General features: G+C 26.3%; 1 protein-coding gene across 5 annotated transcripts in view; it reads right to left on the bottom strand.

Annotated features, from left to right (window-relative positions):
- LOC103573304 (papilin) overlaps positions 1–27,658 on the bottom strand; it is a 116,080-nt gene that overhangs the window by 17,533 nt on the left and 70,889 nt on the right. For all 5 annotated transcript variants that reach the window (XM_053741432.1, XM_053741431.1, XM_053741435.1 and 2 more), the window contains exons 2-11: positions 15,960–16,020; positions 9,035–9,222; positions 7,837–7,897; positions 5,187–5,269; positions 4,851–5,001; positions 4,542–4,665; positions 4,321–4,401; positions 1,192–1,364; positions 889–1,024; positions 369–712 (exon numbers count right to left, since the gene is read on the bottom strand). In XM_053741432.1, coding sequence (XP_053597407.1) covers positions 369–712; positions 889–1,024; positions 1,192–1,364; positions 4,321–4,401; positions 4,542–4,665; positions 4,851–5,001; positions 5,187–5,269; positions 7,837–7,897; positions 9,035–9,222; positions 15,960–16,020 — 1,402 coding nt within the window. The remainder of the gene's footprint in view (positions 1–368; positions 713–888; positions 1,025–1,191; positions 1,365–4,320; positions 4,402–4,541; positions 4,666–4,850; positions 5,002–5,186; positions 5,270–7,836; positions 7,898–9,034; positions 9,223–15,959; positions 16,021–27,658) is intronic.

The following is a 27,658-nucleotide window of genomic DNA, read 5'->3' as shown; positions in this document are numbered from 1 at the left end:
TTCAGAAAAAATAATTAAAGGGAGCGTTATTTATTTAGCTTGTTTGTAGAACGTGTAATTAAAAAAAAAATAATTACACTTTGAACGGAAAATATTTACAAACTCAACAATTATATTAACTACAGTATTTAAATTAAAATTTTAATATTTGAATAAAAATTTGTTTAATTTATATAAATATATCCTATTATTGTTGACTTTTATTTCAGTTGTAAATATTATTTTGACGTAAAATATTTATATTCGCGAGTTAATTACAGACCATAGCATTATTCTGATGGTAAATAAAACAAAGAGAAGGTTACGCTTTGCTAGGTATATATATTATCTGATTAAAGTATTAAATAATTAAAAAAAAAAGTATTTACGGGTTTCCAAGGTCCTAAGTGAAACATAGGACATGTAACATTGCGATTGCATTCCTGGGTGGTCTCATTCTTCGGTCCAAGTTTCTCAATGCACATCGAGTCGTCAACGATGGTCGGTATGCCACCAACGATGATCTGCTCACACTTTATTTCTCGTGTACGTTCACCACCCTCACCGCATTGTTTACTACAAGGCGTCCATTCGCTTTCAACCCATTCGGGTGGACATGCACTTTCCCCACAAGATTGAGTGTCATCTGGTTCTAATTGCGGATCACAGAGTTTCTCATCAACGGGCTCATTATTACGACGTCTTACACAGTTCACTCGTCTTGATTGATAGCCTGTATATTTATTTATTTATTTGTAGTATTAATATTTCATTGAATTTGGAATTTAATTCATTTTTATTTCATTTATAGAGGCATGTGTTTAAAAATTTATTTGTAAAAAATTTACTGATGTATAAAGTTATAAAAAATGTATAGGATTTATTTTTATTTAACGAAAAATATTTTACCTCCACCACATGTTACGCTACATTCGGAAAATTCATCGGCAGTCCACGTATAGCTATCGGGATCAGCTTGAGGCGAGAATTTTTTAGGAATACTGTATTTATACTCCACCCCAACATTTCGATCTTGATAGAGTAACTTGAATAAGTAAAAAAATTATAATTCAATAGGTAAATATTTCAGTGAGACTTTATTGACGTCGTAATTATAAGATTAAGATATTAAAAAAAATATATATATGTATATGTACACAAGAGGATTTATGTACTACGAAGATAAATAAATATAATATAATATGTACTTACGACGACATAAATCGCTTCGCTAGTTGGTCCCAAGGCTGTAATTGTGTCCGGTGCTGAGAAGCCTTGCGGATCCCTCGCGTAATGAAATATTGTATTGGCAAATTTTAGACTTCGGGGGAAGTCTATTTTCCAGTTGCCATTTAGATAATAATACCCAGACGTATTACGAATTGCTAAAAACAAAATCTAATGTACTTAATTATCCGTAATCTATTTAACTTAATCTGTACTATTACTAATTATTCGGGTGGTCGTTAAAAATTAAATTTTCTCAGACACCCCATAAAAAGCTTCTTTTTTAGGTAGATTTCTTTAGAAATCGGTCTATTGTAATGGGTCTCATGATCGAATTATCAAAGAATTTTGCCACCATATATCTTGTTTTACCTAGTAGAGTCAAAAAATACCATCCACTCAAAAGTTTATATATGTATGTATATATATATATATACAATATAACGCGCCTTGTCATCACGATAGCGCCCGCAATTCTTAACGGATCTTAATGAAATTTTATACACTTATTTATTGTACGATTACCTTGATCAAGTTCGAAGATGAACCCAATCGGTCTATTAGTTTGGAAGTTGTGGGTGTTTAAAATTTTTTTCTGATTTTCCTAAAAATGAATTTTCTGGCTTTATCCTAAAATAACTTTTGAACCGAAAATGATAACTCAATTCTGTAAAAAGTATCTTAAAATTTGAACGATTAGCTTTAATTTTCACTGCAATACTTGATTTTTCGAAACATCTTTTCTAACAATTTGATGATATCGAAAATTTAACAAAAAATAAAAAAAGCTTATTTTTGCAGCTTAGTCTTCTAATAACTTCTAAATGAACAGGCATAACCCTTTTCCTTGAAATTCATGTTTAAGCTTACAAAATAAGTATTAATTACATTATTGTAGCTTTATTGTATTTGCATAAGAAATCTACCTTTCCATTCCGGGTAAGCCCTAGTAGAAATAATTTAGACTTTGCTCGAATTCAGACCAGTAACTGGCCAGCGATCCCGGCTAAAAACTAGAAATCCCGCAACCTACAACTAAGGCGTACACATTGGTCACACTACTATATTTTCTGTACTAGTGTGTATGTGTGTGTTTATTTTTTTCTGTTTAACCTCTATTTTTTAATGTGTACGTTAATATGTAAATAATTTTATGATAAATAATTAATATACACATAAAAAAATGGAATCAATGAAAAAAATAAATACCATAAGAGAATTGCGACTATGGGCAATAGAAACAAATATTGTAAATTGTTCTTTAGAGAAATTATTAAAAACTGGGAAGGAGGAAGTCGAGAAAAGGAAGAATTAAAAAGAAAAAATATTTTACATTATTAATAATAAAATTTTAATTATAGTTAATTTTTGAAAGTACGATTTAATGATAGCATTTATTTTTAAAATATAATGATGTTGCCGGCTTTATAGTTTAACATTCATAAATTAAACTTTGATTTTTTAAGTCAATTAAAGACTCAATAAATAAATTTTATAATAATTTTGTTTGTCAATCATTATTTTTATTATGAGTTATAATTTATTTATTTAAATTAATTAATTTTTAATGTCTGTCAATGCGGGTCAATATTTATTTATTGATCTATATATATCTATGCTAAAAACCGGCCAGTTACTAGACAAAAACTCAATTTAATTTCTACGAGGGAGGCCGGATGGCTCTTTTTTTTTTTAATTTTTCATGAAATATGCAGATTAAAAGAAAAAATCGTAGGAACAATTTTGTAGGAAATTAAATTCTTGACTAAAAAGGTCATATTTCAATTTTTTTTTCTAAGCTGTGTATTTATGATGATATTTTAAAAAAAGTTTTTTTAGATCTTATGAATTGAGCGTTTTGAAGATTACAAATGTTGAAAATAACATTTTTCTAGGTATATAGAACTTATAACAAATATTAATGATTGACATGTTACGAGTTACAAAGTTGTCTATATTCAAGAAAAAACGTTATTTTTAACATTCGCAATCTTTTAAATGCTCAATTGATAAGATCTAAAAAAAGTTTTTTTCAAATATCTTCATAAATACAAATTTTATAAACAAAATGAATATCACCTTTTTTGTCTAGAATTTAATTTCCTACAAAATTATTTCCATGATGTTTTCCTTTAATCTGCATATTTCATGAGATATTTAAAAAAACCGCGATTGTATCGAAAAATGAATTTTGATCGTCCTGAGGCACGTGTTCTTTTTACTTCAAAAGAAAAAACCAAATTCCCCACGTATTTTTTCACTAAAAAGAAGCTTTTTTACAGGGTGCCTAAGAAAATTTAATTTTTAACGACCACCCTACTAATTATATATAAAGTTAAACTTATTCAATTGAATTACAGCAAAATTACATAATTTAATATTCTACTTACAAAAATAACTTAAGTTTTTAAATAAATAAATTTAATTAATGATATTAAATAATTAAAATGTTTCAATTATGTACTAATTACATTATTTTATAATTAATTATAACTTTCTTGAATTAATTAAAATATGTACATTGAATGTAAGCTTCAGCTATGTTCAATGTATGCTTATTATGGAATTCAATAAAGTTCAAAATATTTTACAGTTAGTAATAGGAATGTGTTGAAATTGATTATGTCAAAACCATAACGAGTTTTCAATATAATTTCTATATTCTAAACCAATTCACCACTAATTGAAGTTGAAAGCTATTAATAAGTAATCAAAACACAGTCGATGTTATTTAATTAAAATATATTACAAAAAATGGAATTAAATTATAGATTTTTTTTTTTCGAGATATTGTGTTAAAGCTACAAAATTTTTTTACTGCTTGAAGAGAAATTTTTTTAGTTTATATTTTAATGATTTTCTCGTTTCTGTTGCACTAAATTAGTTTTTGAAAATAGCAGAAATAATCTCCATTACATTATCTGTAAAATGGTGCATAATTTAAAATATTTGGAGTAATAGTTGTAGAAAGAAGCGAAAAATAAATTTCGATCGTAAAGCACTCTCTAATACTTCGCATTATGAGCCGTACAATAATTAAATTAAAAAAATCAGTGTTTTTTCTTTAATTAAATATTAAAAATAATTTAAAAAGTAGATGTTTAATAATTATACCTAAGTAATTATTTGAAGGTGCAATTTCCTTGATAGCAATATTTGTAGCGCCTTCAGGAATAAGTAGAATATCGATATATCCTGGAATGGACGTTAATTATATTGGTTATATATCGTAGGAATAAAAAAAAATGCAATTAAATAAAATATAAAATTGAACAAGTAGTTAGACTCCGGAAGAGTGAGAAAGGTCAGGAGGGTTAATTCGAGGATTGACTAACCAACTTGGAGGTCATCGGTGTCGAAGAAGCCGCTGACGGTGTTGCAATCAGAGCCATCACCACCACATTCTCTGCAAGCGTCTTCTCTTGCATCGCTACCCAGCATCATGTCACATCCTACTGGCTGAAATATCCAACAGAAAGTCGATATTTAATTTAGTTCATTTAACGGTTGACGAAATTGTCGATATTTTACTCCACGTTTTTCAACACTCTTAATTCGATTATATTTTTTTATTTTAAAATATAAACTTTAAAAAAGTTGCAAGGATTAATTAAAATAAAATCCACCGATTGATTATTGATTACCATGCATTTCCCTTCGACACAAACGTCGTTTTTTTCAACTTCACACGGTGTACCGTCAGTAACTGCAAGCTTATGTCTGTAAAAGAAACGTTCACCCCGTGGCATACAGTTTAGCTCACACTTATTCGGTGCACCAGTGTATGGAACCCAGCTGAAACAAAATTATTTTTATTTTTTAGTTTCATGTCTATTTAAATATATGGAAAGACATTTGCTTATTTTGTCTAAAAAGTTTTACAGAAAATCCTTTATTCAATATTACTCGGATTTGTTTTACTTGGTTTGTATATATATGCCAATATGAATAGCTACTGTTGGAAAAGTTATAATACTCACTCATAAAATACATCCTCGTATGGTACTGAGTTGAACTCGGCGCATTGCTCTGCACGAAAGTCTCCAGAACCACCTGGACATGGCTACAATTTAATAAATAATAAAGTTATTTAAATAACTCATATACTTTATTACTATATATTTCAAATTTTAATCTTTGTTTATAATCATTATTTTTCATATAAATATATTTCTATGACGTTGTTGATAGTAAATACTTACTAGCAAAGGCTTCGGAAGGGTCATTTTTTATACTTGTATGAAAAAAAAAAATTATTTGATAATGGTAAATATATGAGCGGTTTACGGTTGTGTCTTTTAATCTCAAGGGAAGCTATGCGGTATCATAAAATTGTATCGTGTTGTGAAGAACATCTATATATATATGTATATACATATATCGTCTTAGATTAAACTTATTTATTATGAGATTGGGTCAGGGTAGATGATAAAACAAAAAAAAGAAATATCTTACAGTCAAGTAATGTCGATAAATTGACTAGGGACTGTTAGTAAAAACATAAAAAAAAATATCTATATATATATATATATATATATATATTATATAAAATGTAATTCGTGTAAAATGGAAAAGAAGAGACCCCAAGGGAAATGGACAACACGTGGTATACATTTAAGATTTATGGAAGGAAACTGACATAGAGATGGCGTTAATGTCACTTACGAGCTGGGACTTTTATACTTTTATCCTTTTTGTGTATATCTGTAAGGCCGGTATGTGACATGCCAATGTTACGGGGACATTTTCTCAGATGCATACTTTCTCATGGGAGATAAAGCTAAGCTTGAAAATATGAATTATGTGAACTGAGAGCTACACATGATATTTATTTATACACACATAAATATATATTTCAAAAGTTTTTAGATTTTATGTTGTGATTTGAGTTTATATTCCCTCAAGCAGTTTTAGATTTTTAAAAAAATTTTTAATGACTAAAGTTTTATAACTTTTTTAATTTACGTTAAAGTTAATAACTAGTTTTTTAAAATTTAATTAAAGGCAATGCACTTTATTAAATAATTGTTTATAAATTACTGTTAATTTTGATGGTATCAAAAGTAATGGCCAATATAAAACATAATAATATTTTTAAATTCACTGTCGTTTTAAATTTAACAATGGAATTGGTCGAGCAGCCTTCGGAGATGACATTTATTAGATATGACTTAAATTAGAAGATTTATAGTGTATAAGGTTGTCACTTATTCTTATATTTTATCGATAAATTTCATCAAGATAAAGTAGACGTTTATAATACTTGGCAGCTAACAAAAAACAACATCCAAACTCTTCTCTAGTATTTGATTAATTGTTATTCATTCAATTCTAACTGTTGTTTTTTTTAAATTTATTTCTTCATAATAGAATATAAATTTGTATGATTAAATATATTAATTTATTAAATGATTAAAAATTAAATTATAGCAACAAAAAAAATGAATTAATTTTTTATCTTAGGAAATCATTTTAGCGTGTTGTAATTGGTAGTTAGACGGTGTGTATAGAAAGATGATACTAATCGGCTGAGGTTATCACTGAATCTTAAGTCACGAGAATAAGAAAGATAAAGGAATGAAAGGCACGTGGTATATAAGAGTACAAACTGTGCAAATGGTAGAGTAAAGTATAAACTCTTGGATTCTTTATCAACTAGACGTCGACTAATTAATTCAAAGAAGAGTTTTGAACCGAACGACAGAATAGAAGTGAGACTTTTATCTCCAGTCTTATATATTTGTCCGATTTTAATTCATTTACTATATATAAATTACACAAATTAAATTTTAAGTACTTGTATTTATATCATAAAAAAAAAACATATTTTTTATCAATTCAAGCTTCATAAATGCAATTTATTCATTTGACGTTTTAACTAAAGTTTTAAAGTTTATGGTAATTTTTTTTATTAAATTGACTTTTACGGGTTAATTTATTTTAAACAATACATAATTAAGTTTATTCTCTAGTTTCTATAGGATATTATTCTGTTATCAATCATCTCAATACAATGAAAAATGTTTTCAACAAGTTTTAATTAAAAGTATTTTTATATTTTATTATAAAATAATTTTGTGATAAATTAAATTTTATTTTTTATTTCAAGGTTTTTCTCAGACAGTGCTTCTAACTTCTTTAAAATATTTAATAACTGTATTAAAATTTTGATAATTAATTAAAAAAGAGTTTAAGCATTAATTTAAAAAAGAGCAACTCAGTTACAATTTCGCCGAGACATAGATTTTTAAAAAAATTATTTACAGTTGATATCAATTAGGAGTGAAACGAAAATTGGAAAATAAATTTCAGTAAAATCTTTGTCAATTTTATAATTTGAATTTTGAAATGTTTTAGGCTAAAATTTATTTACCAAAGTTCGTTCAATTCCTAATTGTTAACAACTGTGAGTAATTTTTTTTTAAATCTATATCTCGGTGAAATTGTAACTGTGTTGTTCGTTTTTCAATTAATGCTTTAATTTTTTTTAAAGTAATTAATAAAATTTTAATACTCTTATGACAATTTAAGGTGATTGAAAATTTTTAAAAAATGTGAGGGGGGGGGGAACACTGTCTGAGAATGCCCTTAACGAAGAATGATTAAATTAATGACATGTTATTGACTTACTTGAATATTACATGAGAAGAATCTCTTCTTAGCTCCCGTACATCTGTCATACCCATTGTTGCTGCAAAAAAAATATAAAAAATATTCAAAACAAATAAAAAAAAAAATACAAAATTCTTCCAAAGAATTGGGGAACATAAAGTTGAAACGTAAATAGTAAAATTTCTAATCGGGTTTTACAGATCACTGGTTTCAATATCGCGACTAACTCACCCTTACATATAGGTCTTGTTTTTTTTTTCACTTTTATTTTCTTCTTAAGAAAAGAGAGAGAAATTTATATGCACGAATAAGTATAAGAGAAGAATGTAGAGAAGAAAGAATGGAAAAGAAATAAAGTAGGGAAATGAGCCAAAAATTCTAGCAGAAAAATGACTAACAAAGAATATCATTTCGTTTTTTATAATATTTTTTTGTTCGATTTTTCTTTCTCTCTTCACTCTTGTTTGAATCTCTGCTGTTCTGCTTCCTAATAATTCAACTCTTTTGCGCGAGAATATCGCGGGGAGGTCGCTATTAAATTTGGGTTACCGACAAAACCGGTTTCCAGTGAATTATATTTCAGCCAAACGCACGAATAGAGACGACGATTCTTTTTACGTTGTTCGCCACTAATATATTTTTTTTTCCACACTCTCTTTGTTTCTAAAATTCTATGGATAACTATATAATGCTCTGTACAATTAATGAAAGCTTTTTATGAATATATAATGGAATAAATTATTTTAATTTCATGATAAAATTTTACTTACTTTTTAAAATTTTTCTTGCAAATAAAGTGAATTATATATATTTTAATAAAAGTTAATGAATAATTAAAAAACCCACTTATAATTCAATTCAATTCAACTTGAAGGAAAATTTTTAATTATAAAAAAAATCTGTTATTACCTTTGGAAATTATTTTAAAATAAAAATTAAATTCAACTGTTTAATTATTCAATAAATAATTTATAAGAACTAATGTATTATAAATTTTTTTAAAAATTCATTACCATTAATGTTGACCTAGTGAACTTATTTGAACTATACATCTGAATACTGTAAGTACGCAGATCAATTAAAGTAAACTAAAAATAATTTAATGTCCTCAAATATATAAATAAATAATTAACTTTTTTATTGCGAGAGGGAAAAATATTGATGACATGAGATTTAAATATTAAATTTGTCATAGTAATCTATAGAACAAACTTACTCAATGTCTAAACATCGCCGTGTTTGATGAGCGACACCGCCACCACAGGATCTAGAGCAGGAGCTGGGTGCTGACCAGGATCCCCAACGTCCCTCTTCGGGTTCGTCATTTTCAGCCACAAAACTGCTTGGCAAATAGCCGTCTGCATGTTGTCTCCTGTGCCTTGCATGTCGGAATTTTATATGATGCTGTAACACACAACGGGGTGTTAAAAAAATGTGACCATAAGTTATATTTACAAATCAAACATTAAAAAATTTTAAAAAAAGTATGTGGTAACAGTGGTAAAGAATTACACTTGAGCTTGAATAATGAAACTTTTTTTTTTCTTCATACGAAATAGAATCCTCTTGTTAAATATTATCTGTTTGTTCTTTGTGTTGCAAATCATATTTTCAAATGAATTCTTTTAAGAGCCGTAGATTGAATTAAATTATATTTTTAAAAATAAAAAAAAAAAACGAGTGAGAGATTTAGGTGTTAATTTTTTTTTGGTTATTTAAAGTAGCATGGTATGATAACTAAAAGTGACTGTCGGCTGTGTCGTGACTATAGAACATGCACACACGTTGTCATATATAACATTTCAATGGACCAGACTGCTCTGGCACGTGTCCATAGCAGTATTCGCATATTCGCAGGCTTGTAATGTTTTTTTTTTTATCTTTCACCATTTAGGATTCCGGCACGAAGAGTTTTTGACGTGAATGTCGTGAGTAATGTCCATACTTTAGATACGAGGTTGAAATCTGGGTAATCAAAGTGTTACAAAAAAAATTTTAATACTTTTGACGTTTATTACAGGGCCACATACATAATAATATAGAGTTTTGATTTTAATTTTGAAAAATGAATAATTTATGGTGCATTATTAAAAGTTGAGACCCATTTATGTATAAATGTCAGCGAATAACTTTTAGATTTTATTATCTTTAATAAATTATATTTTTTAACATAAAATTTATACGCAAACGAGTTTTTATATAAATTATTTATTTTCAGTCGATGTATTCATTAAAAGTCATCATCATGCAGTTGCACAAAGATAATATTAACTTTAAATATTGAAATACATACGTTTTTATTATATTTTATAAAAACTGTTTAATATTTTTTCATTTTATTTGAATATAAATCCTATTATTCATACGATCGTTATAAATTTACTGTATGTATTTATATACATATATGTAGTTACTTTTAGATTGTGTCAATACTAGATTTAAATTTAATTGAATAATTTTAGTATTATTGAAATAATAATATAACATAATTAGATTAATTATATTTAACTATTTAAGTACATAATATACACGGAGAGAATATTATGGTAACTGTTCCTAGTACGTTTATGAAATATCATCCCATACAGTTATGGTAATGATTACTTGGGATAATGGGATATAGACCCATACTTTCTGGGAAAAGTTTCCATAAGTATGAGAACAATTCCTATCATTATGGTAACAGTTCACATATCGCATGTGAAAGAATCATGGTAATAAGTACCATACTCATAGGAATACTTCCCATAAGCAAATAGTAACCGATCCTATAAACTTATTGTGATGGTTCCTAAGTGTACATGGGAAAAAGCCCTATATATTATGGTAACTATTCCTATAATATTATGGTAAACATAACCATCATACTATGGTAATGGTTACCATAATATTATGGTAATCATTCCCATAATGTATGGGAATTATCATAATATTATGGTAACCGTTACCATAATATTATGGAAATAGTTACCATAATAGTATGGGAATGGTTACCATAATATCATGGTAATAATTCTCATAATATTTAGAAATTATAATAATTTTTTTTTGTATATTACAAAATATTACAAAATTTTAAGTACACAAAAAAAAAGCTTATTACAAAAAAAAATTATTATAATTTTTTTTTACCATAAATATTATGGTAACGATTACCATAATATTATGGTAATGGTTACTATAATATCATGGTAACCATTACCATAATGTTGGGAATTATTACCATAATATTATGGTCACTATTACAATAATATTATGGTAACCATTATCATAGTTAAACGGTAACGATTACAATAATTCCATAGGAACTATTCCGATACCATATGGGAATTATACCCATAATTGTAGGAATGATTACCATAATATATATGGGGGCCGTTTCTATAATCATCATTTGAAAAAAACCGGTTACCATGCATTATGGGAACCATTCCCATAATATATTGTAACTGTTACCTTAATTTTCTCTCCGTGTATAGTAGAGACAATATGTATGTTTCTGACATAAAGTTTTAGCTTGACCAAATAAAAATGACGTAAATTTTCTTCTTTATTATATAAAATACATTATAAAAGAAGCGATGTTAAATAAACTCACACCGGTGTAGCAGTGGTACTTTCCGGTGTTATCCAAGCGGTGTTAAAACGGTGTAGATGCGGATTACATATTAACTTCGATTGAAGTATGAGAGTGTGATTATAAGTGTTTTTCAATATACAAAACAGAAAATAATAATAATAATAATTCGGTAAAATTGCATTAGTTGAGATAAAGAAATTTCATTACATTTAAAACAATCTATGACACTTTCGTTAAATTCAATAAATTGCCATCATTTTTTATTACTTGTTAAATTAAATATTTAGGAATATTATAATTAATATATTATAACTGATATTCTTCATAAGGTGATAACTTATTTGAAGATAATTAATTAATCATTGATAATTTTATTACATTTTCCTAGCTGATTAAGTTTGCAAAGAGACTTGAATCATAGAAATCTATTTTCCATAATATTATACAATAATATTAATATGTCCTTAGAGACAAAATATTATTTAGATATAAATGATATCTTTGATGTTGGGAACAGTAAAATTTTTTTTTTATATTTGAAGTACAATTTGATTAATGATATTTGAAAAATAAAACTACTTTTTTTACAGCACCGTTTAACATTTGAAAACATTGTAACATCGCTACCAGTATTTTAACACCGGGATATCCTGGACTTACACCGTTTTTTTGTGTTTAGTGTATAGCTATTACACTATCAAAAATTTTCGGTGTAAATGTGGAGTAAATTTAAAGTGAATGCGTAACAGATGATTTTTTTTTTATTTAATCCCCTCGGAGTGAAATTTACTCCGTTGGGGAGATTATTTTAACACTTGAGCTCCAAATCAGAGTGGATGTGGATTGAAATAAAATTCCTATTTACTCCAAATTCACTCGTGATTTTTCGCAATGTATATAAGAATTTTAATTTAAAAAAAAAATACTTGATTAGCAAAATAATTTTTTTTTTACACAATAGAAAAAAAAAATTTTTTTTATATTTATTTAAAAGTGTTATATGATAATAACCGTCAGTGAAGAAGTAACTAATGTGGTTATTTGATGCGCACGTGTTATAAGATGTACCTTGCTCGGAAGATGTAATTAGAGGGGAAGTAAGTTGTATGAATGGCTCACGGCAACGATCTTTCTTTTATATAGGTAACTATGTATGTTGAATGTTTTTCTTTTTATAACTTATATACCTTTTCGCCTTTACAAACGAGTTCACCTTAATAACATATAATTATTATTTTTACGTACTATAATCCTAATTTTACTAAAAATTCACAATTTCATTGTCTTAATGACGCATTAATTTTCATTTTCTAATTATATATTATTATTGTTTTTTATAAGAGTGATATAATTTATTGAATTGTTTTCATTTATAATACTCCCGTTTGTTTAGTATAGTAACCCGGCAATAAATCAAATGATTAAAATATAAATATATATTATATCTAAAGTGATGACCAACACGACTGGAATTAAGAAATTACTCTCGCATAATAATTTATTCTAACGAGTCATCAGCTGCTTAATAAACGACCAACAGTGGGTTAATTCATCATTTCATTTAATTTAAATTTATATATTTATCTGTTACACGCATTTAGTTATTAATTATATATTAATCATTATCAATGTATAATTTATTATAATTTTGTCAAAGAAAATAATTCATTTTTTTATTTAGTAAATTCATAATTATATTGTTTGTAACTTATGTTTTTTTTTTTTTTTTTTTTTTTTTAAGTTTTCATGTACAATGGATGTCATAATTTTTTTAGCCCATTATTCATCCACTGTTTCACAAGTGGAAAGTACACAATTAAAATAATTCCTGGTGTGCGAAGTGTTCACATAAATATGTGGTTGTTTCCCTGAGCTTTTATTTAACTCACTCAGTTTGTAAGTTTTAGAATTCCCAACTCAATGGTCACTTATTTATAATTAAAGTAGTCATATGAAATTTTACACACAATAAGGATGTTCTTGCATGAGGTTTACTATTAGATAAAAATTCAAATTTTGTATTTTTGGCAAGAATGAATCAATAATTATCGTTATTGAAAATTCAAGTGTATGTTATCAATGATTTGAAAAAGTTATTAACGATTAAAAATCAAAGTTTTAACACGGAGTTTTATGGGAAACTATAACTTTTTATGTTTTAACTTTAAAAAACAAAATATTGTTAGAATAGACCAAGGGACAAATAATGATTTAAAATATTTTTTAATTTATGCTAAAGATATAATCGTTGTAAAAAAATAGTGTTATCGGTGATTTTAATTATTTATTAATAATTATAGTTAGTAAAATTGAAATTATGAGGTCATGTCATTTGCCATTTAAAAAACCGGCAACGGCACACGATGAAAAAAAAACATACGTTTGTAAACATAGACAAAGGAGACCATAAAATTATTAGAGGGTATTTTTAATCTGTCAAAATATTTAAGTTATTTGTTTAATCATAAGTAATAAACAAATTTTCTTTTAAAAAACCCATTATCATTTCTTACATTATAATAATTATTCTTATTATTATCTTCCATGATGTGTATAATCGTATATTGACATATGTATGTATATATTGAGATTTAAAAATTCCGATATTGCCGGATTTATTATGACAAAAAATTTAAGTCAAAGTAATGTCTAATTAAAAACTTACATTTTTTACAATAACTGCTATATAAATATTTTCGATAGTTCAAAAAAATTAATAAATTATTTAAAAATTATTGAGATATTTTCAAAAACTTAATAGCCTTGGAATTAAATTTGAAACAGTTAGCCCTCATTTGACTCATGAGTGGCGCAAGAAAGTCTTTAAATATAAGTGGCTTTTGTATAATTTCATAAAAAAATAATCTTTTAAATCAAATTTAATTTTTCGCAAAAGCCATTTTATATTGATTCGCAATTAACTAAAAGTAATTATTGATACTAAAATAACTATAATATTCGACAGTAACTTGAACATCAAACATAAAATAAAAAAATCATAGCAATTAATTAAATAACGATGCAGTGAAAAACTAAAAGCTCGAGGCACAGTTTTAATGTTGTATATAAAAATGATATAAAAACAATGGTACGACCCACATTTTTTTTTAACTGTTATTATATTCATACTTTTTTTTGTTTGTATTAAATGTTGCGAAATTGAACAGTCAACCACTTTTAAATATTTCTTTGAAGCTGGGGTTGTAATTATTTTTCAGTTTTCAGTATATAAATTATATGAGTTTAAAAAAAAAAATTTTTTTTGTATTATAATTTGTTTGCATATTCTTATCCAAAAGCAGAGTATGTGGTTTGCTGAGAGGCTAAATTACGAAACTAAACTAGAGGTCATTCTCAGGGTGAGCCAGTGACCTCGCTTTTATTCTCATAGTTACAAGTTTTAGTTTGTATATACTACTAGTGTAGCTTAGTAAGCACCAGTCCATAGTAGTTACTCCTTCTCTGTTTTTGTACCATATACCCGACTAATTCATGCTAATGCTTGGACTGTGGTCACGTGTCAGGAAGTGCAATGTCCTCTCTAAGGACTAGTCTATGAGTAGACTGAAAATCATTTTCCTCAAATCCGATAAAATCTTCAGTAAATATTATAAATTTGTCTTAGCATTTAATAATATTTATCTAATGGTATACTTATATATTTACTTAGTAATTTTGTGATGCAATATGTATATTATTTCATTAAACACTACTTTGAAATTTACATTTGTTAATTTTTTTCTAAGATAAAAAATCTTTATTTATTTTAATAATTAAAATAAATCCTTTCGAAAGAAACTTGTAAATAAAATAAAATAAATTTAAACACCTCATACATGTCTACTTATAATAAATGGACGTAATGTTTAAAAAGTACATTATAATTTTGTTAGAAAATCAAACGGTCTAAAAAATGATAGACAAGCTCATGTTTATTAATGGACAAGAGTTCTTTGAAACATTCATTTATTACAAGAATTTTTTTAAGTACGAACAAGAAAAAAAAAAACATGTAATTTTTTTTTTAATATAAATGAAGTCATTAAAGTTACATATAGATAAAAATAAAATCCTGTCGATAAAACGCTAGAGCCTCATTGAAATTAATCATTTTTTTCCATTATATAATATTATTATCATTGGAAAAGATTAATCATCATCTGAACAATGAATGTTTCCTAAACAAAAAGAAAATGAAAAGTAAAGGTAAAAAGGGATGGAAGAGAACGAAGAAACCTGAATCCAAGTCTTATTGGCGTCTAAGCGAGAAAGCAATAAAAGTTAGAGGAATGCCGCTGGGACTTGTTTGGGCCCTGGAGACATGCTTCTTTCTTTTTTCATTAAATCGTTTCTTTCTCTCTTACTCGCGATTTAACTCTTTCAAGGTCACAACCTGCGTATCCACCTTCGAACCCTTTCGCATAATGCTACTAAAGACATACGAGTAATTACAATAAAATTATTATTATTGTTTTGTTTATTGTTTTATTATTATTATAATAATTATTGAGTTTATGTACTGAATATAATTTCATACATATATATATATATATATACTTACATATTTTGCCGCTACGTCTGCAATTTGACATGCTGTTATTGATAGTAGTAGCACCAACGACCTGCAATAAAAGTTAAAGACTTTTATATTTTTATAAATTGTAAATGCTATTTTATTTTTTTAAAATAAAAACTTTAACCGTAAAAAAATAATTAAATTTTTTTAGCTCTGAATATTGAGTAAACATTATTAGCTTTGATGTAAAGGTATTTATATATATATACATCTACATAGTTTGTGCAGATTCACACGAGCTTTATTAAGCTAATATTGACACAGACGATGTATAGAAGACACATAGATACTAGCATATACGATTCAAAGTAAATCTTAGTTAAATTTATCTATGTGAACTTTGTTGCTGACTCTTGAATTATTGAAAATCAATAGCTTTAGTCTAAAGAAAGGAACAAATATATTTACACTGCTAGAGTAAATATAAATGTACATTTGAAAAATTTATACACCTACGCTTGTTAAAAATAAAAATTTTCTATGCCTGTGAATGAGCGTAAGAAAAATATATAGAGTACTATGTTTAGAAATAAATGGTAAAAGAAATTTAATTATAGAAGGATCGAAAGATTTACGTTATTTTCCGTTATATAAAAGATTACATCAGTACAAAACTATTGAGACGAATTGAAAGTGAATGTTGAGGAAGACATACTAAAATTACTTCGCTTTATTCTGTTCTTACTCTATGATTATTAGAAGAATATTCCTCGGTCAATAGGTTGAATAATTTATACTAAAACTACAAATTATTTTTAACGTTAATAACCCAAGATTTACATTATCTTGTTTGCAATAAAATTTTATCATAATATGTAACAAATATCGATGTAAAGTAAATGACCCGTCTATCGGCCACTTGGTAGAAAAATCGATATATTTCGATTATAAGTACGTATTCATATGTGAATAGTTTTTGAAAAAAAAAGTAAAATTAATAAAGTTTAGGCTAAACATAGACGGAGAGAAAATTATGGTAACAGTTACAATATATTATGGGAATGGTTCCCATACTGCATGGTAACTGGTTTTTTTTTCAAATGTTGATTATAGGAACGGCACCCATATGTATTATGGTAATCATTCCTATAATTATGGGGAAAATTCCCATATGGTATCGGAATAGTTCCTATATGGAATCATGGTAATCGTTACCATGTAACTGTGATAATGGTTACTATAATATTATGGCAATTGTTACCATAATATTTAGAAATTGTAATAATTTTTTTTTTTAATAAGCGTTTTCTTTGTATACTTAAAATTTTGTAATATACAAAAAAAACGCTTCTTACAAAAAAAACAAAATTATTATAATTTCTAAATATTATGGGAATTATTACCATGATATTATGGTAACCATTCCCATACTATTATGGTTACCAAACTATCCCACATAATATTATGGTAATCGTTACCATAATATTATGGTAACGGTTACCATAATATCATGGTAATAATTTCCATACATTATGGTAACCATTACCATAGTATGATGGTTATGTTTACAATAATATTATAGGAATAGTTACCATAATATATAGGGCTTATTCCCATGTACACTTAGGAACCATCACAATAAGGTTATAGGATCGGTTCCTATTTGCTGGTGGGAACTATTCCTATGAGTATGGTAATCAATACCATGATTCTTTCACATGCGATATGGAAACTGTTACCATAATGATAGGAATTGTTCCCATACTTATGGAAACTTTTCCCAGAAATTATGGGTCTATACCCCATTATCCCAAGTAATTATTACCATAACCGTATGGGATGATATTTCATAAACGTACTAGGAACAGTTACCATAATATTCTCTCCGTGTCCTTTGATTATTGTAAAAATTAATTTTATAATTAAAAAAAAAAAATAGTCGTACGTCAGATGTGATTTTTTATCAGATAGGTTAAGATTTCTTGTTTTTTCAATAACCTATTACTAATTAAAAAAAACAACAAAAGTCTGATGTTTTTTTTCGTAATCTTCTTAGCTCATTTCATAGTAATTTTAGGAGTTAACAATTTAATGATTTTTGGGCATTCTTAGACAATACCCCTCACTTTTTAAAAAATTTCGGTGGCTTTCAACTGTCATAACCGTATTAAAATTGCATTAATTAATTAAAAAAAAATTAAAAACTTAATTGAAAAAAGGAGAACGTAGTCATAATTTCACCAAGGTATAGAATTACAGAAAAATTACTTGCAATTGATATCAATCAGGAGTTAAAAGAAAATTTGTTGAATAAATTTTAGCCTATAAAATTTGAAAATTTGAATTATAAATTTGACATGAAGATTTTATTGAAATTTATTTTACAAAATTCGTTCAGCTTCCAATTGATATCAACTGCAAGTAATTTTTTTTTAAATCTATACTTTAGCGAAATTACGACGACGTTCTCCCTTTTTCAATTAAGGTTTTAATTTTTTTTTTTAATTAATTATTATAATTTTAATATGGTTATGACAGTTGAAAGCCATTGAAATTTTTTATAAAGTGGGGGGCATTGTCTGAGCATGGCCTTAACTTATATTAAAAATATGGCGATCGAATATAGATACAAAAAAATTACCTCTGTATGCATTATTGACCATCTTAGTTTTATTTATTTTGAGGTTATCAGCATTTATATGCAAAATATTTAATTTAATTTGTCAATGTCAAAGTAAATAACCAAATTGATTAAGTTATAATTCAAAATAAATATAAATATTTAGAATAAATATAAATAAATTGATTAACTAATTTTTATTTAAACAAAACAATTATGGTACAATCCGAGAAGAAGAAACCTAAGCGATTTAAATATACATCAGAGCAGCTAAAATTTTATATATAAAGTGGCCAATAAAGGGAGTCTAGGCAGGCCGATAAAGGAGACATCTGGAATCAAAATTATTTTCATTTATTATTTAATTTCTAATAAATATTTTTACATATATTTCTTTTAAATTTAAAGTTAAATGTATAAGCTTCAAGGTTTTATCACTGTTTTATACATGCATTGGTTTTTTATATTTTAATTCTTAATTCGAAAAAAAAGTGCGCTTAACCTGCCGATGAGGGGTCACTTACCTTATTAAAATTTTCAATTTTTTTTTTATTTGGAAATCAATGGCCCGTAATATAAATTGATTGTTAATTCTAATTTATTAATATTCAAATCATATTATAGCATATATAAGATTATAATAAAAGTTAAAATTAATTAAATTGCAAGTGTCGTAAGGTCGGGGCCTCGGTTTTGGTAATAAGTTATAAGTTAAACATCATAACCTGACGCTTGAGAAAATTGAATAACTTTTAAGTTGTTTCAATCTGGACAATCCATGTGGATGTAGTTTCGTGTTTTTGGAACATTGCCCATCGATTTTGCAGACTCTGAGGCGTGTTATATATATATCTAAAGGCACGACTACTCTAAAATTGTAAGCATTTATTGCTTTAGGAATTTATTGCTCAAATCACTGACAATCTTTACTAATTTTTTTTTACTTTATCACTATTCTCTTCTATTTCTATTAAAAAACTTTTTTTTTCTTATGTTCAACATTTTAATTATAGACTTTTTATGAATATTTAATTTTAAAACCTTTATCATCAGTGTAATAAAAGTAAATTACTTTATAAATAATAATAATAAAAAATAAACTGTAAATACGGTTTAATGTGAAACATTTTTAAGCGAGAGTAGAGTCCGTTGATCGCTTCGCGCTTGAAGTGTGCGGAATGTTTTTCAAATATTTAATTACTTCACACAACTGAATAAATATTTATAAAAATGAAATAAATAGTGCAAGAGCTATAAAAAGTAGTATATATTGATAAAAAAATGATATATTATCAGAAGACAGAATTGTAACAATATATAACATATCAACCAGCATGCTCAGTGACTATGGAGATTTAACCAGAATAGCAGCAGTAGCAAAGAGAGCTCTGCAGTCTGCAGCTACCCTATGAATATGTAAATCCTTTGAGGGCTGTATACCAAGAGTTGGCCAGTGTGGCAGGACGTTATAGCCTATAGTAGTGTAGCGGTTATATAGAGTATAGAACATTTATATCAGTAACGAAGAGACCCCCCAGCGTCAGGTGGATCTCGTTAGTCTTCATACTTGAAATTAAACTCCAATATATATATATATACACATTGGTAAATTTAATTATAAATAAATATCATTTAAATTTACTAAGTTTTGATTTGATAGCAATAATAAAAATAATAATTCACTTATGCATGTTTATCCGTAGTGTAAATAAAAATTTTTTTAGCTCATAATTTTTTTGCTTTACATTTTTCTTCTTTTCTTCTCGACATCTCCCACGTTGTGGGTCCACTTTACGCTCCCGCGTTCTTATCGTTTCTTTTTTACCGTGTGTACCAACATGAGTATACAAAAAATAAAGTAAAAAAGTATTAAGGGAAGAAGTGAAAAACGAAGAAAACGATAAGTTGAAAGACAAGAAAGAGACGGAGTAATAGAATAAGAAGTGAAGAAAAGCGTTGACCAGATGCTCGACGATATAATTTAATGGCGTGAGTTAAATCGTTCTACATAAAACTCTATGGAATGCTTGATCATTACTTTTTTTTTTGTTAACGTTTTTTTTTTACATATACTTTATATTTTGACAACTGTTTATACTATTCGAAGTTTTTATTGTTTTTAAGTAAACAAATTTATTATGACCAAAATATTATTCATAAATTCATTCGTATGTTACACTGAAACACGCGATATACATTTTTTAATAATTACTTTATTCATGTATAAATTGTTGAATTAATTCATTAAAACTCTGTTTATATACATAATAATTTATTTACGATGTATATCATAATATGTAATTTAAATTTTTTTACAAGTACACTTTCATTATTTTTTTTTAACTCCGATCGACATCAAATATTGAATAAAAAAAAATGTAATTGTCAAACTACCAGCCCTTTAATTATCCCGTTCACTCTGATCTTCGACCAGGCCCAAGTGTAATTTATTTTGTAGAATTAAAAACCCAAATTTACTTTTACGACTTATGATCCGGTCGATTATCAATTACCAGAGCTCCAGTGGTACATGTATTAAGTGTTATAAAACACGAAAAAATATATTGAACAAAAAATTAAAATATATAATTCAGATGATTCATGTTAATGTACTGTACATGTGTTTATAAAATGTTATTATTATAAAATAAATTAAAATTGAATATATATATATATAAGGGTGGGCCAAAAAAAGTGGCTATTTTTATTTTCTTTAGTTACAGTGATAACATTGTTTAAAATGATAAAAAAAATTTCTGTTAAATTTTGAGCTCTTAATATTAATATTAAGAGGTGCCTATTGCAATTTTTTATTTTCCATTTAAATAACATGGATTAAAATTTTTTTGTGTCTTCTGATTTTTATAAGTAGCCAATGATGCGTCATAGTAATAATTGGCAGACATATTTTTGTAGGTAATTGAATGCTCTACAAAAAAATTGTCTTATTGTTTTTCGATAAATCTATTTGTTCAAAAGTTATTTGAGGTTGAAGTCGAATTCATATTAAATTTTGAGATCTTTTTACTTTTCCGGCGAAACTATCAGACTTATTACAAAATATCATGGGACCTTTTTTGTAGACAATTTTATTTCCTAGAAGTTATTTTTAATAAAATTTTTTCGACTTCCACATTGTTTTCTAGTTATTTTCATTTTAATGTCGAGCTCTCAAAATCGATCAGAAAACTATTTTTTTTTATGAGCTTGACATTGAAATAAAAAGACCTCGAAATTTAATATGAATTTGACTTCAACCTCAAATAACTTTTGAACAAATAGATTTATCGAAAAACAATAAGACACTTTTTTTGTAAAGCATTCAATTACCTACAAAAATATGCTTGCCAATTATTCCTACGACGCATCGTTAGCTACTTATAAAAATCAGAAGACGAAAAAAAAATTTTTTCCATGTTATTCTTGTGGAAAATAGAAAAGTGCAATGCGGTACCTCTTAATTTTAATATTAACAGCTCAAAATTTAACAGAAATTTTTTTTCATCATTTTAAACAATATTATCACTGTAACTAAAGAAAAAAAAGTAGTCACTTTTTTTGGCCCAGCCAAATTTATTTTAAAAATTTAAAATTTTAACAAAAATTAAATATAATATTTTATATTCATTTAATAAATAATTTTTTTGTTACTCTAAGATATTGCACAATGCAAATCGATTAAGGGAAATTCAAGAACAAGTATTGCACATAATAGAGAAAATGTAATTATATGAATATATATAATAGTATGGGAAATTGAAGGGTTATTTATAAACCACGAGCTAAACCACAAAATGATATTAGGGTTGATTGCGACATTATTGAAAGCCAAAGCCAGCGGTATTTCCATTAATATATATATATATATATATATATCATGATAATCGGAATGATCGATAGTTATTGATACCATTATTATGTAATGGGATTCTATAATCTAATTTTGAAAGCTTACTAAGCTTTAGTAATGATTAATTGCAAGTACCAATAGAAATTTAGCATCGTACTTTCCGATTAACTTAAATTAATATAACAAGATTACAATTAGTTTATCGGCCTAAGCATATTTATTAATTAGTTTTATATATATATAGAAAACAATTATTTCAAAAATACAAACACACTTGTTCGATTCATACTTTAAATGTTTAAATATAAATTTTTAATTCATTAATAAAATTGATAATTTTATCCACTGAATATAACGAGTACTTGATAAATTGGAAAATACGTACTAATGAACATAAAATAAAAAATTTTATCATAAAAATCTTTTTTCCTCAGCTTGTCATTTATTATTACAGCTTGAATGCTAAATAAAAAATGATGAGACAACTAAAAAAAAATATATTAAAAAAAGAGTAGTGATAACTATTGGAAAAGATAGTAAAGAATCGCTCTAGATAAAAAAAATAGGACGACAGTGAATCAATGGTATTTTATTTTCGAGGATATTTTTCATCCTGTGAGTATTTATGAGTTGACTATTCAAGTTTTATTGTTTTTGTTTTTAATATTTTTTTTACTTTAGCTCTTATGGTTTTGTTACCCAGAGACAGCGTTCATAAAGCTTCTACTCATTTGAATAAGAGCTCTATTATTTTATTTTCGATTGCAGTAAATCATAATAACAATACCATGGGATTCGAATGAGGACATTGAACTCTAGAGATTTATTTACTTAAACTTTACATTATATTTTTATATTAAATTACAAAGTGGGTTAATGAACTTCTTTTTACTTATGGAAAAAAAAAAAAAAAAAAATTAAAGGCCGAAAAAACTGGGTTTTCCCGGGTCAAAAATAAAACTTGATTTAGACTAGGTTTAACAAGTCGAAATTTGGAGCCGTTTTTCACAAGAAAAACAACTTTTTTTTACGGAGTTATGAAATACATTGAGTTTCCGCCTTGGTTTGGACTTATCTGACTTACTTAGTCACGATTTAAGACGAAAAAGTTTAAATCAAGTCGAAACTGACTTGATGTAGACTTATTCAACTTAAATTACAAGGCGAAAAAGTCAAAACTAAGGTTAAATAATTTTTATATATTAAGGCGAAAGTAAGGCGAATAAATAACTTTTTTTCGACTTGATTCAGCAAGTCAAAAGTAAGGTGAATGACTATCGTGCTCGAAGTAAAGACGAATAAGTTCAAATTAAGAAGATGTTGGAGGGTTTTTCGTCGATAAAAAGAGTCCTTACCGACAGTAGCGAGCACCATCTAGTGGTGAGAAGTAGATATACATATGACAAACTATTCTATCGACTTAGAGGGAATGGTAGAACAGTGACATCTACAAATTTTTAATTCCCCTTCTTTGACAAAGATAGTGATTGCCAAAATATTTATATATAAGAATTTACTCAATTTAAATTACAGAAGTCGGAATTTACGTATTGTAAAAGTGATGTCATCACTGTTTATATAAAAATATGACATGACTTACAATATTGGCCATAAATTCACGATGGGTGGCGTTCAAATCGGTAAAATAAACTAAAGATAAATAAACATTTAGAAAATTAAATTTAAATAGATTTGATTTCAAAATAAATATTTATAAAATTAATCTGCTGGGCTTGGAATCTGTGTCCTTCCGATAACAAGTATATTTATTTTGAAATCAAATCTTTTGTGCAATTGTTTATTTATCTATATGTTTAAATATAGATAATTATATTCATCCAAATGTTTAAAAATTGGTGTGTTTTTTTTACAATTATATATTTATTCTTTTATTTATTTATCTATATTATATTAATTCTTATTTATATTTATCCGCAATTTTTTTTACTCAGGAAATTGATTATTTTTTTTTTTTTTTTCATCTATATTTTTAATTATACAGAATTTTTTTTATCAATTTATATAATTATAAATTTTTGTTTTTGCAATTTTTTATAATTATTAGCTTAATCGAATAGATTAATGTATATTTATCTTTTTTTTTATTATGTATTTTTTTTATTGTTTTTTTCATATATCAATATTTATAATTATACCAATTTTTTGTTAGCCGATTTTAAAAATGCGCGCTATTTTTTTATCCTCAGTTTTAATTGGCTAATTTTTTTTTTTTAGAGTTTTCATTTTTCTGTTATTTTTATTACCGATATATTTTTTTATCCATTTAAATTATTACCTAAGTATTTTTTTACTGTTTGTTTTTTTTATAAAATTTTTATATTATCTACTTTTTTATCTATTTAAATTTAATTTTTCTAAATGTTTATTTATCTTTAGTTTATTTTACCGATTTGAACGCCACCCGTCGTGAATTTATGGCCAATATTGTACATTATGTAGACATATAACTACAAGCAGAAATTCATTAAAAACCAGGCTCTTTTCAAACATGTCGTTTTCACCTAGATTCTATAGTAATTGCCTAAAAAATAGCAAAAAATGAAATTCTGCAAAGCCATCAAATTATTAGTGCTTTGAAGTTAGAAAAATGTTAAGAACGGCATTTCAGACGAATCTTGAAGATTCTTATGAAAATGCACTTTTAGTTTCCTAAAAGGTGTTCAATTAACAATTTTATAAATAAAATAATAAATCTAAGCAACCGTTAAATAGTTTCTAATTATTAAAACGTCAATGCTCCTAGCATAAGACGCATTCTTATGTTCGAATGGAAATCATCCCTGACTTACAAAATTATTTACAACCACATTTCAGACGAATCGTGCCCTGTATAGAAAAACTCATGGAATTCAATAGATTCTCATATATTATCATAGAGATTTCTTAGGAATAATTAAGTTCTATGAGAAGTGCCATAGTTAAGTATAAGGCCTTATGTATACAACTATAAGAATCTAACGAATTTTTTAAGCGGGGTTGTGATTCTTATCGAAACGACCTTTTAGTTTCCTAAAAGGTGTACAGTAAAAAATTTTGTAAGTAAGATAGTAAAACTAAGCAACATTTAAATAATTTTTAATCATTAAAAAGCCAATGCTCCTGGCGTAAGACGCATTCGTAAGTTCGAATAGAAATCATCAAAACTTACAAAATTAATAATAATCACGATTCGAACAAATCGCTGTAATTCTTATCAAAACGCATTTTTAGTATCTCAAAAAGTGCTCGGTAAAAAATTTAGTAAGTAAAAGAATAAAACTAAGCAGCAGTTAGATGATTTCTAGCTACAAGCAAATAAGCATGTCAAAAAACTAAAAATTATTAATAATAAAAAACGATTTATAGATGAATATTAACGATTTCAATTTAACCAAATTGTAATATTGCTCTATTCGAACGATTTTTACCAATATTTTCCCATCATGTATTTTTTAGAGATAATTCATCACCAGAAACGAGCCAATATCGTTGTACAATATTCACTCACACTTTTTCACAATACAAATTCTTCCAAATTAATTAATTTTTTTTTTTAGCCACTAAATTATAGCAATTAATTTGTTAATAAATTTCTCAAATATTTTTTTATCAGCAGAACCAGCCCTTCATCCCTATACAATGTCGCTCTCACTTTTTCACAGTACAGATTATTAAAAATAAATAATTTTTTTTTTTCGGCCATAAATTTAAAAACATTAATTTGTTAATAAATTTCTCAAATATTTTTTTATCAGCAGAACCGGCCCTTAATCCCTACCCAATGTGGCTCTCACTTTTTTATAATACAGATTCTTAGAAATAAATAAATTTTTTTTTTTGGCCATCAAATTATAGCAATTGATTTGTAAAACATTATCAAATATGATTTTATCAGCAGTCTTGACCCCTTATCCCTTTACAATGCCGCTCTCACTTTTTCACAATACAGATTATTAAAAATAAATTAATTTTTTTTTTGGCCATCAAATTATAGCGATTAATATGTAAAAAAATTTTTCAAATATTTTTTTATCAGCAGTACTGACCCCTCATCCCTATACAATGTCGCTCTCACTTTTTCACAATACAGATTCTTAAAAATAAATAAATTTTTTTTTTGGCCATCAATTTAAAAACATTAATTTGTTAATAAATTTCTCAAATATTTTTTTATCAGCAGAACCGGCCCTTAATCCCTACACAATGTCGCTCTCACCTTTTCACAATACAGATTCTTAAAAATAAATAAATTTTTTTTTTTTAGCCATCAAACTATAGCAATTAATTTGTAAAAAAATTTTTCAAATATTTTTTTATCAGCAGTACCAGCCTCTTATCCCTCAACAATTTCACTTAGGTTATTTCACAATACAAATTCTTAGAAATTAATTAATTTTTTTGTTGGCCATCAAATTATAGCGATTAATTTGTAAAAAAATTTTTCAAATATTTTTTTATCAGCAGTACTAACCCCTCATCCCTTTACAATGTCGCTCTCACTTTTTCACAATACAGATTATCAAAAATAAATTAATTTTTTTTTTTGGCCATCACTTTAAGAGCATCAATTTGTAAATAAATTTTTCAAATATTTTTTTATCAGCAGTACCGGCTCCTCATTCCTATACAATTTCGCTTATGCTTTTTTACAATACAAATTCTACAAAAAAAGGTATTTGCGGAATAGTATAGGGATGAGGAGCCAGTATTTTTGATAAAAAAATATTTAAGAAATTTATTTACAAATCAATTGCTATAATTTGATGGCCAAAAAAAATATTAATTAATTTTTAACAATTTGTATTGCGAAAAAGTGTAAGCGAAATGTATAGGGATGAGGGGCCGCTACTGCTGATAAAAAAATATTTGAAAAAGTTTTTTACAAATAAATTGCTATAATTTGATGGCCGAAAAAAAAAATTAGTTAATTTTGAAGAATTTGTATTGTGAAAAAGTGAGAGCTACATTGGGTATTAATTTATAAATGAATTACTCAAATATTTTTTCCTCAGCAGTACCGGCCCGTCATCCCTATACGGGGTTTTCACAATACAAATTCTTTAAAATAAATTAATTTTTTTTTTGGCCATCAAATTATAGCGATTAATATGTAAAAAAATTTTTCAAATATTTTTTTATCAGCAGTACTGACCCCTCATCCCTATACAATGTCGCTCTCACTTTTTCACAATACAGATTCTTAAAAATAAATAAATTTTTTTTTTGGCCATCAATTTAAAAACATTAATTTGTTAATAAATTTCTCAAATATTT

This window comes from Microplitis demolitor, chromosome 8, assembly GCF_026212275.2.
Source record: "Microplitis demolitor isolate Queensland-Clemson2020A chromosome 8, iyMicDemo2.1a, whole genome shotgun sequence".
In the NCBI taxonomy this organism is placed as follows: Eukaryota; Metazoa; Arthropoda; class Insecta; order Hymenoptera; family Braconidae; genus Microplitis; species Microplitis demolitor.
Note: the sequence above shows the minus strand (reverse complement) of the source record. Positions and strands in the feature narration are given on the sequence as shown.